The 17292-nt window shown below is 44.3% G+C and overlaps 1 protein-coding gene across 1 annotated transcript in view; it reads left to right on the plus strand.

Annotated features, from left to right (window-relative positions):
- The window catches only part of SLC12A3 (solute carrier family 12 member 3), a 204324-nt gene extending 190679 nt beyond the window's left edge, over nucleotides 1-13645 (plus strand). Inside the window, exons 24-26 of the mRNA XM_063945407.1 lie at nucleotides 7954-8089; nucleotides 8710-8777; nucleotides 12897-13645. Coding sequence (XP_063801477.1) covers nucleotides 7954-8089; nucleotides 8710-8777; nucleotides 12897-13038 — 346 coding nt within the window. The 3' untranslated portion in view covers nucleotides 13039-13645. The remainder of the gene's footprint in view (nucleotides 1-7953; nucleotides 8090-8709; nucleotides 8778-12896) is intronic.
- Nucleotides 13646-17292: the final 3647 nt, after the last annotated feature.

Raw genomic sequence — 17292 nt, forward strand, 5'->3', positions numbered from 1 at the left:
AACCACTTGGCCCATCTAGTCTGCCCCTTTTTTTTTATCCTTTAGGCAATCTCAACCCTGTTTGAACCTTAATTCTTGGGTACGAAATCCCTGCAGTCGGGATCCCGACATTCAGAAGAATGACAGCAGAATCCCAACAGATCCTGTTAAGTATTTTAACCCTAACCCTCTCCTCCCGTGACCTAACCCTAACCACCCCCTCCCCCACAGCCTATCCCCACTGCTTACCGGCGGGAACTGCTGGTATTCTGCCTGTTGAGATTCCGCTGTTGGTCTTCCGACTGTCAGATTCCCGACTACAGGGATTTTGACCGCATCCCCTTGCAAATGATAAATAATCTCCTCTTTAGAAGGTTGGTAAAATCCCTCCCAAGCCTCTTGCTACAGCATTTAGGGCAGGATTTCCCAACCTCAGTCCTCAAGGCACACTAACGGTTCAGGTTTTGAGGATATCCATGTTGAGCACAGATGGTTACATTACAATAACTGAGATACTAATTCAGGGACCTATTTACTAAGCCTTGGATGGAGATAAAGTGGACAGAGATAAGTGAGATAAGTGACCAGCCAATCACTGTCCACTTCACAGGCTGGGTTTGAAAAATGACAGTTAGGAGGTGATTAGCTGGTACTTTATCTCCGTCCACTTTATCTCCATCCAGTGCTTAGTAAATAGATATATATATATATCCAAGTCATCTGTGCTCAAGTATAGCTATCCTTAAAACCTGGACTGGTGGTGTGCCTTGAGGACCATGGTAGCGAAACACTGATTTAGGGGGAGATGTTTAACACTGTACAGTGGATGTATACTCCTTGAAGTTACCAGATTATCGCCTTCACTCGGCTGCACATCCCACTCCTGCCGCGAATGATCTGCATATGGGCCCTCATTCCAAGTTGATCGCTCGCTAGCTACTTTTAGCAGCCGTGCAAACACATAGTCGCCGCCCACGGGGGAGTGTATTTTCACTTTGCAAGTGTGCGAACGCCTGTGCAGCAGAGCGGTACAAAAAGATTTTGTGCAAAACAAGACTAACCCTGCAGTTACTTATCCTGTGCGATGAATCCAGCGACGAAGGTCCCGGAATTGATGTCAGACACCCGCCCTGCCCCTGGACACGCCAGCGTTTTCCCAAACACTCCTCTCCCTGTCAATCTCCTTGCGATCGGCTGTGCGAATTGATTCTTCGCTAGAACCATTGCACAGCAACGATGCTTTTTGTACCCGTACGACACGAGTGCCCATTGCAGTGCATATGCAGGCACAGTTTTGCCATTTTTTTAAATGATCGCTGTGCAGCGTACAACGGCAGCTAGCGATCAACTCCGAATGACCCTCTTGGTTCTTCTGTGTTTTCAGAAGATAAAGATCACATAATTGACTGGTGCATATTTTGAGCCTGGACCACCAACCCCAGATTGGAAGCCTGCCCCCATGCCCACTTAGCTAGAACAGGATCCCACTACACACGTCTATGTGAGCATGTACAATGCAGTGCCCATTGTGTCAAGCATTCAGTGCAGCCTATTGTTTTGGCTATTAAACAAAGTTGAGCCCAGTGTATCGGCTTCTGTGCAAAGCCTAACCCAATCTAGTAAGCGCTGGAAAAGCTGGACCGAATCTAACGGCTAAGTAGTAAATCAAATCTGTGCCCAGACTGGTGGCTAATGGGAAAAGCTTGGCTCAGTCTGGTGGGCTATGAGTCCAATGCATTCACTGATTGCCACTGCAACCAGGCCAACTGTTAATTACTGTTAATGTTTATTGTTAACTACTGGCTAGGCTACTGGCTCATAGACACCGCAGGGCACATTTACTAAAGCTTCTAAAAGAGATAAGTGCTGGTGATGGCCATATAAACCAATGAGATTCTATCATTTTCTAGACTTCAATAAAGAAATGATAACTAGAAAGTGGTTGCTATGGGCAACACCTACACTTTTCATAGAGAGGGCTTCTTTTCTTATTACTGTACCTCCTGCTACTCTATGTCTATCTCAGCCAAAGGAAGATTTCTCCAGTGTGTGCTGATTCTTCTGTCGCATCAACGGTTCTGCCCCCATAATTGTCTATAGGGACAAGTTTAAACCCTATTTATCACAGGCATTAAGGAATCATTAATTCCAGCTCACCCAGACGTGTGTTACCCATACCCTAAACAGATAACTAGGTTCACACATGACTGCAGTTTCTAGTACACTCAGGCTAGCCATGTAGGTGGAACAAAATATTAGTTAGGCTCAATTCACTAGAAACCAATGACAAATTCCTTAGTGATTATATTTTTAGTACAGTGTGTTCAAGTTCATTGGGAGCGCTGTTGCATTTAGGTAGATAGATATTGTTTTTGGGTGTGGTTCGTTTTATCGACAGTGTCTAGGTCGACAATGTTTAGGTCGACCACTATAGGTCGACAGTCACGAGATCGACATGGATGGAAGGTCGACAGGGTTTCTAGGTCGACATGTGCTAGGTCGACAGGTCTAAAGGTCGACATGAGGTTTTTTTTTGTCGTTTTCTTCGTAAAGTGACCGGGATCCCAAATTAGTGCACCGCGTCCCCTCGCATGGCTCGCTTCGCTCGCCATGCTTCGGGCATGGTGCCTTCGCTTCCGCTACCGCTTCACTCGGCACACTTTACCGTTCCAATCGTAGTCCACGTGGATCGTTAAGTATGGAAAAAAAATAAAAAAATTAAAATGTGAAAAACTCATGTCGACCTTTAGACCTGTCGACCTAGCACATGTCGACCTAGAAACCCTGTCGACCTTCCATCCATGTCGACCTAGTGACTGTCGACCTATAGTGGTCGACCTAAACATTGTCGACCTAGACACTGTCGATCTTCAGACCGGATCCCATTGTTTTTAACCATGGAAAAACAATCAGTGTGGTATGTACAAAGAATAGCAATACAATACAGAAGGAAGACAGTTTTTTCTCAGTATAAGCGCCCAGTATGGATATCAAATGAAAATAAAATATACGTCCCTTAAGGGTAGTCAAAATGGAGATCCTCAGTAGTTCAGCGAAAGTTCTCAGTTGATGTAATTTAGTGTCCAGTCATTGTTACATGGAAAAAAACAGAACATACAATGTGTACTATTGTTTCTTAAATGGTATTCAAAGAAAGTCCTTTTATCCCATCAGCATAATAGGAAAGCAGTGACATGAATAAGGGGTCTGTGTAGAGTGCGTACCCCAACTCACACTGGGAAGAACGAATGTGTGCACATAAAGGTTTCTTTTTAAAACTCTTCACCCTTTCTGTGTGTCTTCCACCAAAAAGTATGCATAGATGAGCATACCTAAACTCACTTAAAAGTGAAGATGCGACAAGTGTATAAAGGTGTCTTTCACATATACTTCTATGTCAAAATAAAGATGCGTACCACACTCACAGAATGAAGTGTGGAGATATTCCTATCAAGGTATCTTTTGGATCCCCAGATGTTTCGGACCTCAAGATGCCAGTGCGTATTTGGACAGTTATAAATCCAAAAAGACAAAAATGGTGCCAATCAATCCATTTTTAAAAAAAGGTTTTAATTGATACAAAATCCCATAGCCGGGAGAAGGGTACATACAAATAAAAACACTCCACAAAAGAAGAATAAAAATATGGAAGCTAGAATTTGCAGACACAAAAACGTTTTTTTCTAAAAAATCTTGTATTCCGTATAAGATGCATCAAGTGATAAAAATACCTTGAAGGCTGGTTTTTAGGAGTTGCACAGTGCCCAAAGTGACAACTTTGGGCACTGTGCAACTCCTAAAAACCAGCCTTCAAGGTATTTTTATCACTTGATGCATCTTATACGGAATACAAGATTTTTTAGAAAAAAACGTTTTTGTGTCTGCAAATTCTAGCTTCCATATTTTTATTCTTCTTTTGTGGAGTGTTTTTATTTGTATGTACCCTTCTCCCGGCTATGGGATTTTGTATCAATTAAAACCTTTTTTTTAAAATGGATTGATTGGCACCATTTTTGTCTTTTTGGATTTATAACTGTCCAAATACGCACTGGCATCTTGAGGTCCGAAACATCTGGGGATCCAAAAGATACCTTGATAGGAATATCTCCACACTTCATTCTGTGAGTGTGGTACGCATCTTTATTTTGTCATAGAAGTATATGTGAAAGACACCTTTATACACTTGTCGCATCTTCACTTTTAAGTGAGTTTAGGTATGCTCAACTATGCATACTTTTTGGTGGAAGACACACAGAAAGGGAGAAGAGTTTTAAAAAGAAACCTTTATGTGCACACATTCGTTCTTCCCAGTGTGAGTTGGGGTACGCACTCTACACAGACCCCTTATTCATGTCACTGCTTTCCTATTATGCTGATGGGATAAAAGGACTTTCTTTGAATACCATTTAAGAAACAATAGTACACATTGTATGTTCTGTTTTTTTCCATGTAACAATGACTGGACACTAAATTACATCAACTGAGAACTTTCGCTGAACTACTGAGGATCTCCATTTTGACTACCCTTAAGGGACGTATATTTTATTTTCATTTGATATCCATACTGGGCGCTTATACTGAGAAAAAACTGTCTTCCTTCTGTATTGAATTTCTGTTTTTGTGGGGTGTGGTGGCATACCATTAGACAATTTACACTTGTTAAAGCTGCCCTGCGCACATTTCAAACATCCCAAAAATCCCCCTGGTTTCTCTAAAGAATAGCAATACACTAGAGATTTCTGCTGCACAAAATGTTCTTCCTGTACAAAATAGGGCTCACCAGTCACAAGTATCATGCGCTCACTACTGCACACTAGCAGCCTAGTGAAAACAACATTAATTCTCGTTTTGCTGGGAAATTATATATAATCCAGATTTAAGTCTCCATTCTATAGTGCATTAAAATATTGTTATACGTAGAAAGTGAGCTGTATCTCCTATATAGTAGACAAATAATTACAGACAGCATTAACTCTTGCTTTGCCAGTAATTCATATATAGGGGTCTGTTTTTTTTTTTTAAAGCTTGAGAAACCCTATTCCATGTATGGACTGGGGCATGAGGGACCCACCAGGGGATTGCAATGGTAAGGCTGGCTGAAGGATGGCTAGGTAAAGGTGAAGGGGTGTGGCCAGTCACTTTAGAGAGGGTGTGGCCAGCCACCAAAGCAGCAGATGGAAAAGAGAATACCTTCCCCAGTCACATCACTGGATTGATTTTAGAATAGTGAAAGGGGTATGGGTATCATTGTAACCACCATAAGGCTACTCTCCGACCTCTTCTCTTCCACTTGACATACATGGACAATACGGTCTCTGATTCTGCTAGGAGCACACAGCTTGCCCTTTATGAGTAAACCACTGTGCAGCAGGACATAACTCCCAACTGTCTTTACAGTTCTGACTGAGTAGGGTAGCCTTCCAAAATCATGGCTACCCCACCAGTGGCAGGACAGACTGTCCCACTCTCTCCCACCCATTCCTGCAGACTGTCCCACTCTCTCCCACCCGTTCCTGCAGAATTCACTACCTGATGTCTGCTTGTCTGGGACCTGGAATGTTGAGGCCCTGTTTGGAAAAAGAGAGAGATATATGAAATATGGAAAGGCATTTAGTAAACTCTAAAGGCCTTGCTCCCACAACACAGGACCAATGTTAAATCAGTAGCACACATGGACCCAAACAATGCACATTGAATAATTAGTGTTCACATTTAATAAATAGTAACCAGTCCCCAGAAACTAAGTATCACATTCAATATTAGCCCCCAAACCTTCAAATAAACTGCCTCTTGAAAAACTGAATCTCTTGTACTTTTAAATAACTAGCCTAAACCTTCCCTATTAGCATGTCCCTGACCGGTGTCTTTTCCCAAACATGCCCCCCTGCTTCCCACACTTGCCTCCCCCCCGAGCAGCCTTGCTCGCACATAACACCTCCCCTGCACAAATGTCTGCCGCAGATGCTCCCCTTCCCCTCACAGCAGCTTAGTACCCACATTACAGGTTTCCTCATACTTTATTTTCCTACAGTGCTACACAGGGACAGGACCAAGAAATTTGACAGCAACTTGCAGTAGAGATGGCCATCATATGGATTGCCACAGATGGTCTTTGGTTTTGCAATTGATAGTGGTGATCTGTTGGTTCTCCACCATCTATGGTAGCCACACAGCAATTGTTTGCTTCTTATTTATTTATTATTTTTTAGGGGGGGTAGGGGGTTGTGACATATCAGCCGTGAAGCTTAGCCTCGACCCCACCACACAGTTCAGTCCTGCTCCCTCCTGTTCCTGATTGCCCGCCATGCCCCACAGCTGGAATGGCCGTCTCTAGCCAGCAGAGCTACAGAAGATCAGGCCCTGTGTTACTTTAGGGGAAGTGGGAACTAGGCCAGCCATTACCGTCCAAAATGGACTCAAGATCTGTGTACACTTTGGGCCTGCGCCATTACAGATTTGCCTGATCCCCTGCTTGGCCAGTCCGACCCTAGTCCTACTACTTGTTTACACTAGAGATAGGCCTTTACTATATACATAAAAGAGTCATTGCTGGTCATAGCTCTACTAGCTTAATTATTTGTCACTTTAAACATGTATGAATAGCTAGGGCTGCTGAGACTTCCAGCGGGCCCGGGAGCTGAGGAGGGTGGCCAAAGGAGGGGGCGTGGCTATGCCACCATGTCCATTAACTATCTGTGATGTGTGCCATGAGCATCTTGGGGGTATGGTTACTCTTCCCCTGCATTCCAGGCCCCTACAGAAGCATGGGTTATTCATACCTGCATCCTCACGTACATACCACAGCAAATCTGTGTTTTTGCACCTTGTAAATGACCTTCAGAAGTAAACTTACTACTGTAAATGCTGGTTTTGCCAGGGATTTGAAAGTAACGCACATCACTAGAGTTTTTGGCATCCAAAGCGTTAAATTTACTATTTAACCGTCTGGATGGACATACCCAAACCACCAGCGATGCCTTGCAGTTTACAAATAGGCAAATTGTCAGTGCTTTGGTCAAAGTCGCCGTAAAACCACTACATCTATCTGGTCATTCAGACACAAATAATCACACTTACACAAGGACAATCATCATATATTAAATAAGGTGGCATAAATCATTTATGATATTACGGGGACAACAGCGAGCCTGGAAGCCTGCTCTGCTTGCCCAGCCCTGTGTGACTGCACCAGCCCTACAGGCCATCAGCCCTTCTGGCCAGATAGGGGTGTGGATCATCAACTCGACGGTGTCTAGGTCGACAATGTTTAGGTCAACCACTATAGGTCGACAGGGTCTGAAGGTCGACAGGGTTTCTAGGTCGACATGTCAAACGGTCGACATGAGTTTTTCATGTTTTTTTGTGTCATTTTCTCCGTACAGTGACCGAGAAGCCCAATTAGTGCACCGTGTCCCCTCGCATGAACTTTGGGCAAGGTGCCTCGCTCCGCTACCGCTTCGCTCGGCACAGATTACCGTTCCAATCGTAGTCCACGTGGATCGTTAAGTATGAAAAAGAAAAAAAAAAGAAACATTTTTTGAAAAACTCATGTCGACCTGTTGACCTAGCACATGTCGACCTAGAAACCCTGTTGACCTTCAGACCCTGTCGACCTAGTGACTGTCGACCTATAGTGTTCGACCTAAACATTGTCGACCTAGACAGTGTCTATCTTCAGACCGGATCCCCCAGATAGCCAGTCTTGCCCTGCCCCCCATATGTATTCCTCACTTTCTGTTTGACCATATAGCACAAACAGCATTCTTTTTTCTTTTTCTTTTTTTTCCTGTCTCGCCTATCAGAACCACCTCATTTTGTTTAGCAGTTTGTTGTTCACGGTTTAATAAATTGGGACAGCGATGTGGTTAGTGGCATCTTCTAAACTGGTGGTTTTACCACTGGGAAAAACACTGAAAATTAGCGGTTAGTAATCCCTTAGTATCTGCTGTTCATTAAACTTGTTCTGGTTGACAGTGTGAAGCGGTTTGAAGATCTTATTGCTCCATACATGCTGAATGACGGCTGCAGAGATGAGGCTCTAGTAAACGAGATGAGACGGGACTGTCCATGGAAGATCTCAGACGAGGAAATCACTAGAAACAAGGCCAAGGTCTGAAGGCAAACATATGCACATGGGGCCTATAGTGAGGGAATCCCAGGCAGCAGATTTTGGGGGGCAATGAATTGCTGGGAATATATGAGCAAAAAACGTTTTTCTCTGTGTTGGACCTTTAAGCAGTAATGATGAAATGGACATGTTTTATAGTAAACACTACACTAACGCTTATTTGTAAGCAAGTGAGTCTATGGGGCACTGTATATTTACTAAAGGTTAATTTTGTGTTTTCCACTGATTTTTGGTCGATTTTTGCATGTTGGAGATTCTCTAAGGGTAAAAATAATTGAGGGGTTATCAGTAAATTGCGCATACATATGGTTTGCTTTTACCTTCACGCAGAGTGATTGACAGGCACGCACCATTTGTGGGCATTGAACGCAGGCCTGTTGGGGCCGTATTTAGGCTTTTCTGTTCAGGATGCCATGCTGCTTGGCCGTATATTTACTTGAGCTGACAATTATTGAAAAAAAATGTACCGTAAATCGTAGCTGATTGGTTGGTATTTTATCTCTCTCCACTTTCTCTCTCTCAGGCTTTAATCTCCCCCTGTATGTCTAATATACTGCCCCATGCATAGTTACTTGTACACTGACTATCATGTTTCTCTTTAGACTTTGAGACAAATCAGATTGAACGAGGTGTTACTGGATTATTCCCGGGATGCGGCTCTAATTGTCATGTGAGTATACCAAAACAATGTTACTTATTAGCAGAAAGTCTGGAATACTGTTTCTATAGAATAACTCAGTTACGTACCACCTGATATCACCCATGTGATCTTATACACAATAGTGTGTTTCTGTTAGCTAGGGTCATGCAGAAGATAGTAAAAGGCTACTCTTGGAAACTGCAAGGTGAGAACAGTACTAGTGACACTCCCTCCCGGGTGTAGTAGGTGTTGCCAACGGTCGGGCTCCCGGCGACCAGCATACCGGCGCCGGAATCCCGTCTGCCGGCATACTGACAGGTGGATGAGCGCAAATGAGCCTCTTGCGGGCTCGCTGCGCTCGCCACGCTATCTATTCTCCCTCCAGGGGGGTCGTGGACCCCCAAGAGGGAGAAAAGACGCTGGTATGCCGGCGGGCGGGAGCCCGGCGCCGGTATGCTGGTCGCAGGGAGCCTGGCCGCCGGCAAACAGAAGACCACCCCTCCCTACAGTGGGCTCCTGTTATGCCAGTCGTTACACCCATGGGTGTCCTATTTAAAGTACTAGACACCCAATCTAAGAGCACATCAGAAAAAGGATATAATTCTAGTGGTTTTGCATCTATATAAAGGTTCTTCGTCCACCTGCAACACAGAGAAGAACCTCTAGAATTAGCACACATAGTTGAGGTTAATGAAAAATATCCCTGGAAACTTTGAAAATGCTGGTTAATTCAGAGCGGGAAACTGCATTTGCAAAATAAATTGGAAGAACTGGTGGCAACTGTATTACAAAGGGTGACATGAGCCGGATTAAATGGGTGGGGGGTGTAGGAGAGGGTCTCCCTCTGTCAATGGAGCCCTCCCAGCCATAGCACATTGACATCACTGGCTCTCCCTTTTGTGCGGCAGCAGAAGGAAGAACCTGGCAGCCAGAATGCGAGCAGGATAGCACCGAGTTTCCCGACTACAGGAGAGAGGGAGGGAGGCTGTAAGTGACCCAGGGATCCAAGCTTTTCTCCCCTTGTCCCTATACACAGCATTCTATACTGATGTGTCTGGGTCCTGTGTACTGATGAAAGCATTTGGGACTGGAGAGAGACACAGTGAGAGTCCTCCTGAGTCCTGTCCCAAAGTAAATAGTACAGAGGCTGCTGCTATTCTTGCATGAGACAAGATAGATAATAGATTTTATTTTTCTATGTGTAGGGTGGCAGTGCTGACAAGATGTGGAGGGCCAGAGCAGTGGGAATGGGCCCCCCTGTCTTAAGTTCCCTCAGGGCCCCCCAAAGGCTTAATCTGACCCTCCGTGTCACATTGGAAGATACTAAATTTTTGCTGAGGATGTGCATGGAAGTTCCAGTAGCAGCTTAATTAATTAATTATAGTTACTCACAGTAAAAGACAGGATTTAGCCAAAGGGTGACCGTAAATAGGGAAGTGGAAAAGCACCCAGTGTTCTGTTTATGTTCTTCAACGTATTGTTCCAGAGGAGGAAATTGCCAGATGGCAGTTACAGTATAATGGGTATCCGGTCTATAGAGCTACACTAAAAAGGTCTACAGTCAATAGGTCGACCACTAATTGTCGACATGCATTAGGTTGACAGGGTCAAACGGTTTACAGGGTCAAAAGGTCAACAGATGGTTTTTAGTTGGTTTTTTAACATTTTTACAACTTTTACTGTATCTACTAAAACTGTATGTTTTCCTATCCATGTCACAAACTATAACCTGTAATAACCCAAATGCATTTAAAAAAAATTGGGGTAAAATGTTTACAAACACGAAACACCCCAATTTTTTTTTGTCGCCCTTTTGACCCTGTCGACCTTTTGATCCTCAACCTTTTGACTGTCGACCTTTTGACTGTCGGCCTAATGCCTGTCTATCTTTTTAATGTCTGCCTTCTGTATCAGAGCCGTTATAATGTTAGAGAAACCTAGTGATTCAAAGAGGGGTGGTCCTGGCTAGATAGAATTAGGTCAATACAAGTTATACTAAGTGGATTGGAATACTATATGGTAATGAGAGTAGTGCATGTGAAAGGTTCATACACATATAACAATGAAAGAATAAAATACCAATTATAAAAAAGAAATCACCATGCCCAATCACTAAAAGTGCTTCACAGATGCAGGCAGGGCTAAATCTCTCTGGACGTTACATCTGCCCCACCTGCAGTGCAGCATAGTTTTACACAGGTGCACAGTTACTCGCTCTTTCTTACTTTATTATTTTTTTTGCCCTACCATCTCCGCCCCACACTGGTCACTAGAGCAACCCCTTTATTTGATTCTAAAGCACATGATTGGTCCATAGATGTAAATATATAACTTGCAGGTCCAGTCTAGTTCATCCAGTAAGTCGAGTAATCAAATGGCCGATTCACAAAACTTTACTATTTATTGGTAGGTAGATCTGAATAAATAGCACAAACAAAGTTAATTTATAACAACTGTGTTGGGTTAAGCTGGCGATTGGCATATTCCAGTGATGGAAAAAAACAGCATCAAGATGACCTTAGCACCCCCACATCAGCCATACCCTCATCCCAAAATGTCTTTACATGCCCCTCAGATCTTTCTCATGCCCCCACCTACCGCTCAGAGTGAGTTACAGTCACATTACACTGCTAAATTAGTTACTAATTAATCCTGGTTATATAATAAGTGAAAAAATTCCCTGACCTTGCATTTCATTAATAAATAAGCAGGAATCCCAGTCACGCTGAGGAAGGGAGGAGACTATGAAGTACATAGCTGCTGTGCCCCCCTCCCCCACACACACAAACACCAGGGTCACGTGATGCAAAAATTTGGGGATTAGTCTTCACCAAGCTTCAATCAGGACTTGACAGACCACATGTAGCTCCATGGTCACCTGTTACCTATCACTGTACTATACCCGTACAAAATTCATTCAACCTGACCAAGGCAGTATATGTGTGGAGTTGTATGTTCTTACGGGTTTGCATGGGTTTCCTCCAGGGGCTCCAATTTCCTCTGACAACCTCAAAACATACTGGTAAGGTGACCGGCTTCTGACATAAAATGAACTCTAGTGTATATGATGGTTTACAGTATATGTGGTTAGGAATATAGATTGTAAGTTCTACTGGGGCAGGACTGATGTGAATGACTGAAATATTCCATGTGCTGTCCTGCGGAATACATGTACATTATATAAATAACCGCTGATACGTCAAATAAATTGTCATCTTCTTTCAATAACGTGATGGTAAAATGTAGATCTGCTCAAAAGAGCGCCTTCTGCAGTATTAGCATATTATAGTGCAGATGATACATACAAAGATGCTGCAGAGGTGCTTCTGTATCCACATCTGAGTCAGGCTTAGTGCATCTCAGTCAGGCCCAGTGCTTCTGTATCCACATCTGAGTCAGGCCCAGTGCATCTCAGTCAGGCCCAGTGCTTCTGTATCCACATCTGAGTCAGGCCCAGTGCTTCTGCATCCACATCTGAGTCAGGCCCAGTGCATCTCAGTCAGGCCCAGTGCTTCTGCATCCACATCTGAGTCAGGCCCAGTGCATCTCAGTCAGGCCCAGTGCTTCTGCATCCACACCTGAGTCAGGCCCAGCGCATCTCAGTCAGGCCCAGTGCTTCTGTATCCACACCTGAGTCAGGCCCAGTGCATCTCAGTCAGGCCCAGTGCTTCTGTATCCACATCTGAGTCAGGCCCAGTGCATCTCAGTCAGGCCCAGTGCTTCTGCATCCACATCTGAGTCAGGCCCAGTGCATCTGAGTCAGGCCCAGTGCATCCGAGTCCACATCTGAGTCAGGCCCAATACATCCGAGTCAGGCCCAGTGTAAATACTCACCCCTTTTTGAATAGCTACAGACCCAATACCATATTCTCCACAGTTACCTCATGGAATTTCCAATTACACATAAATTAGTGCACCCCAAGGGAAAATTTCAGGGGGAGCCATGTAAGAATGACACAATTTCTAAGACCTAAGAGTCACTTAGTATAGGTAAGTAATAAAATGTATGAGATGCCACGCCAGTCACAATAACTCACTTGGTGCTAATATTATATTTGTGTCCATCAAAAGATCTCACCTTTGGTAATTATTTGCGAAATGACTCAGGTGTCAGACATTCACCACTGACAAATGTCTTATGTCTTCCAGAACAATGCCCATTGCTAGAAAGGGGAAATGTCCCAGCTCTCTGTATATGGCTTGGCTGGAGACCCTGTCACAAGACCTGAGACCTCCTGTCCTACTAATCAGGGGGAACCAAAAGGACGTCCTGACAATGTACTGTCAGTAAGAAGTGATCCACCGCCATCTGTAAATACCAAGAGGAACTGGCAGGGCCTGACCAAGGCTACTGGGACATAAGCATTCCACCATATGTAGGCTCGTTAAAATTCAATTAGCCATTCCATTATCTTGTATGGCTTGTACATATACTGTAGCTCTGTGGCAGGATAGTAGATTATTGTCAGTACAGAAGTAAATTATAATCAAGCTGCACTAGTTGGCTTTTATAATGATAAAACAATCATACAGTATATTCACAGTAATTTGAGGAGATATCTATCATATTAGAAACCAATCAGTTGCTATAGCAACCAATCAGATTCTAGCTATTATTTATCTAGTACATTCTATAAAATAATATAATATCTAGAATATTATTGGTTGATATGCGCAACATCTCCACTTGTCGTGTTTCGAATGTTTGATACATTTCCCCACAATTCTTTGAACTTTGTAACAGTTTTAAGTCGTAAGCACTATCCTAGTTTGCCTGGTACTGTACATCATTTTCGATAATGAGGCCCTGCACCACCCACAAGTTGTACACCCAGCAAAATAGATATGATAATGTAGATTCAGACTAAATGGACTGTGGCTATATAAATAATACCCGTTAAATAAAGATTCCTCAATTCAACAAAAATTCTCTTAAAATATTTTTATCATGTAAATAAAGTATGTTGCCCAACACTAGACAATCATTAACAAAAAAGAGAAAACTATATATATATATATATATATATATATATATATATATATACACTAGGTGATTTATCGCGCCCTACGGGCGCTCTTCACACCGTCGTAAGGGTCTACGCTCCTTGCACACCCTTGTGGCATGCAATATTTTTATTATATGGAGTATTACATCCAATCATAATTGTGTGAGTGTTTAAATATTGCACAGACAAAGGGCGTGCAATGGTTAAGGGGTGGAAGCCCCTTGCAATGGCGTGAACAGCGCACGCAGGGCCTGATGAATCACCTAGTAGGTGCTTTGGCTGGGGGAGTGGCGAGTGCGGGGAAGACGCAGATGGGATCCGGGGGTGCCGCAGGAGGGGGAGGGGTGGTTGCGGTGGTGCCGCAGGTGGGGGTCCGTAGCCACCACGGGTGGGGGAGGAGCAGTTGTGGGGGTGCCCCGGGTAGGGCGAATGTGGTGGTGCGGCGGGAGGGGCGGGTGCGGGGTTGCTGCGGGTGGGGGAGGGGGTCTGGAGCTACCGTGGGTGCTGGAGGGGGAGTGTGGGGGTGCCGCGGATGGGGCCCGGAGGTAATGTGAGTGGGGGAAGGGAGGGTGATGCTTCTCCTCCTGGAAGCAGCTAAGCTGCTGTTCTCCCTTTGGCAGTGGCTCTCCCGGAGACTCGCACAGCAGCCAGTCACTATTGTTAGCAGAGATGAGCGGGTTCGGTTTCTCGGAAACCGAACCCCCCCGAACTTCACCCATTTTACACGGGTCCGAGGCATACTCGGATTCTCCCGTATGGCTCGGCTAACCCGAGCGCGCCCGAACGTCATCATCCCGCTGTCGGATTCTCGCGAGATTCGGATTCTATATAAGCAGCCGCGCATCGCCGCCATTTTCACTCGTGCATTGGAGATGATAGGGAGAGGACGTGGCTGGCATCCTCTCCATTTATTGTTGAACTTGATTGCCTTATTGCTTAATTGTGGGGAGGACTGGGGAGCAGCTGTTAGGAGGAGTACAGTGCAGAGTTTTGCTGATAAGTGACCACCAGTTTTTATCCGTTCTCTGCCTGAAAAAAACGCTCCATACCATATCTGTTCTCAGTGTTCTGCATAATGGGGGTAATTCCAAGTTGATCGCAGCAGGATTTTTGATAGCAATTGGGCAAAACCATTTGCTGCACTGCAGGGGAGGCAGATATAACATTTGCAGAGAGAGTTAGATTTGGGTGGGTTATTTTGTTTCTGTGCAGGGTAAATACTGGCTGCTTTATTTTTACACTGCAAATGAGATTGCAGATTGAACACACCACACCCAAATCTAACTCTCTCTGCACATGTTAAATCTGCCTCCCCTGCAGTGCACATGGTTTTGCCCAATTGCTATCAAAAATCCTGCTGCGATCAACTTGGAATTACCCCCAATATATCTGTGCTCACACTGCTAAATTGTGGGGACTGGGGAGCAGCTGTATTATATAGCAGGAGTACAGTGAAGAGTTTTGCTGACAGTGACCACCAGTATACGTTGTCTGCCTGAAAAACACTCCATATCTGTGCTCAGTGTGCTGCTTTATTGTGGGGACTGGGGACCACCAGTATAATTAATATTATATAGGAGGAGTACAGTGCAGAGTTTTGCTGACACAGTGACCACCAGTATACTATATATAGCAGTACGATACGGAAGGCCACTGCTGTGCCTACCTCTGTGTCGTCATTAAGTATACTATCCATCTACATTCTATACCTGTGGTGCATTTTAGTTTTGCAGTTTGCTGACACAGTGACCACCAGTATACTATATATAGCAGTACGGTAGGCCACTGCTGTACCTACCTCTGTGTCGTCATTCATTAAGTATACTATCCATCTACATTTTATACCTGTGGTGCATTTTAGTTTTGCAGTTTGCTGACACAGTGACCACCAGTATACTATATATAGCAGTACGGTAGGCCACTGCTGTACCTACCTCTGTGTCGTCATCCATTAAGTATACTATCCATCTACATTCTATACCTGTGGTGCATTTTAGTTTTGCAGTTTGCTGACACAGTGACCACCAGTATACTATATATAGCAGTACGGTAGGCCACTGCTGTACCTACCTCTGTCTCGTCATCCATTAAGTATACTATCCATATACATTCTATACCTGTGGTGCATTTTAGTTTTGCAGTTTGCTGACACAGTGACCACCAGTATACTATATATAGCAGTACGGTAGGCCACTGCTGTACCTACCTCTGTGTCGTCATCCATTAAGTATACTATCCATCTACATTTTATACCTGTGGTGCATTTTAGTTTTGCAGTTTGCTGACACAGTGACCACCAGTATACTATATATAGCAGTACGGTAGGCCACTGCTGTACCTACCTCTGTCTCGTCAAGTATACTATCCATCCATACCTGTGGTGCATTTCAGTTGTGCGCAGTAAATATAGTAGTAGGCCATTGCTATTGATACTGGCATATAATTCCACACATTAAAAAATGGAGAACAAAAATGTGGAGGTTAAAATAGGGAAAGATCAAGATCCACTTCCACCTCGTGCTGAAGCTGCTGCCACTAGTCCTGGCCGAGACGATGAAATGCCATCAACGTCGTCTGCCAAGGCGATGCCCAATGTCATAGTAGAGAGCATGTAAAATCCAAAAAACAAAAGTTCAGTAAAATGACCCAAAAATCAAAATTAAAATAGTCTGAGGAGAAGCGTAAACTTGCCAATATGCCATTTACGACACGGAGTGGCAAGGAACGGCTGAGGCCCTGGCCTATGTTCATGGCTAGTGGTTCAGCTTCACATGAGGATGGAAGCACTCATCCTCTCGCTAGAAAAATGAAAAGACTTAAGCTGGCAAAAGCACAGCAAAGAACTGTGCGTTCTTCTAAATCACAAATCCCCAAGGAGAGTCCAATTGTGTCGGTTGCGATGCCTGACCTTACCAACACTTGACGGGAAGAGCTTGCGCCTTCCACCATTTGCACGCCCCCTGCAAGTGCTGGAAGGAGCACCCGCAGTCCAGTTCCTGATAGTCAAATTGAAGATGTCACTGTTGAAGTACACCAGGATGAGGATATGGGTGTTGCTGGCGCTGGGGAGGAAATTGACAAGGAGGATTCTGATGGTGAGGTGGTTTGTTTAAGTCAGGCACCCGGGGAGACACCTGTTGTCCGTGGGACGAATATGGCCATTGACATGCCTGGTCAAAATACAAAAAAAATCACCTCTTCGGTGTGGAATTATTTCAACACAAATGCGGACAACAGGTGTCAAGCCGTGTGTTGCCTTTGTCAAGCTGTAATAAGTAGGGGTAAGGACGTTAACCACCTCGGAACATCCTCCCTTATACGTCACCTGCAGCGAATTCATCATAAGTCAGTGACAAGTTCAAAAACTTTGGGTGACAGCGGAAGCAGTCCACTGACCACTAAATCCCTTCCTTTTGTAACCAAGCTCCTGCAAACCACACCACCAACTCCCTCAGTGTCAATTTCCTCCTTACCCAGGAAAGCCAATAGTCCTGCAGGCCATGTCACTGTCAAGTCTGACGAGTCCTCTCCTGCCTGGG

Source organism: Pseudophryne corroboree, chromosome 11 (assembly GCF_028390025.1).
Source record: "Pseudophryne corroboree isolate aPseCor3 chromosome 11, aPseCor3.hap2, whole genome shotgun sequence".
Classification (NCBI taxonomy): Eukaryota; Metazoa; Chordata; class Amphibia; order Anura; family Myobatrachidae; genus Pseudophryne; species Pseudophryne corroboree.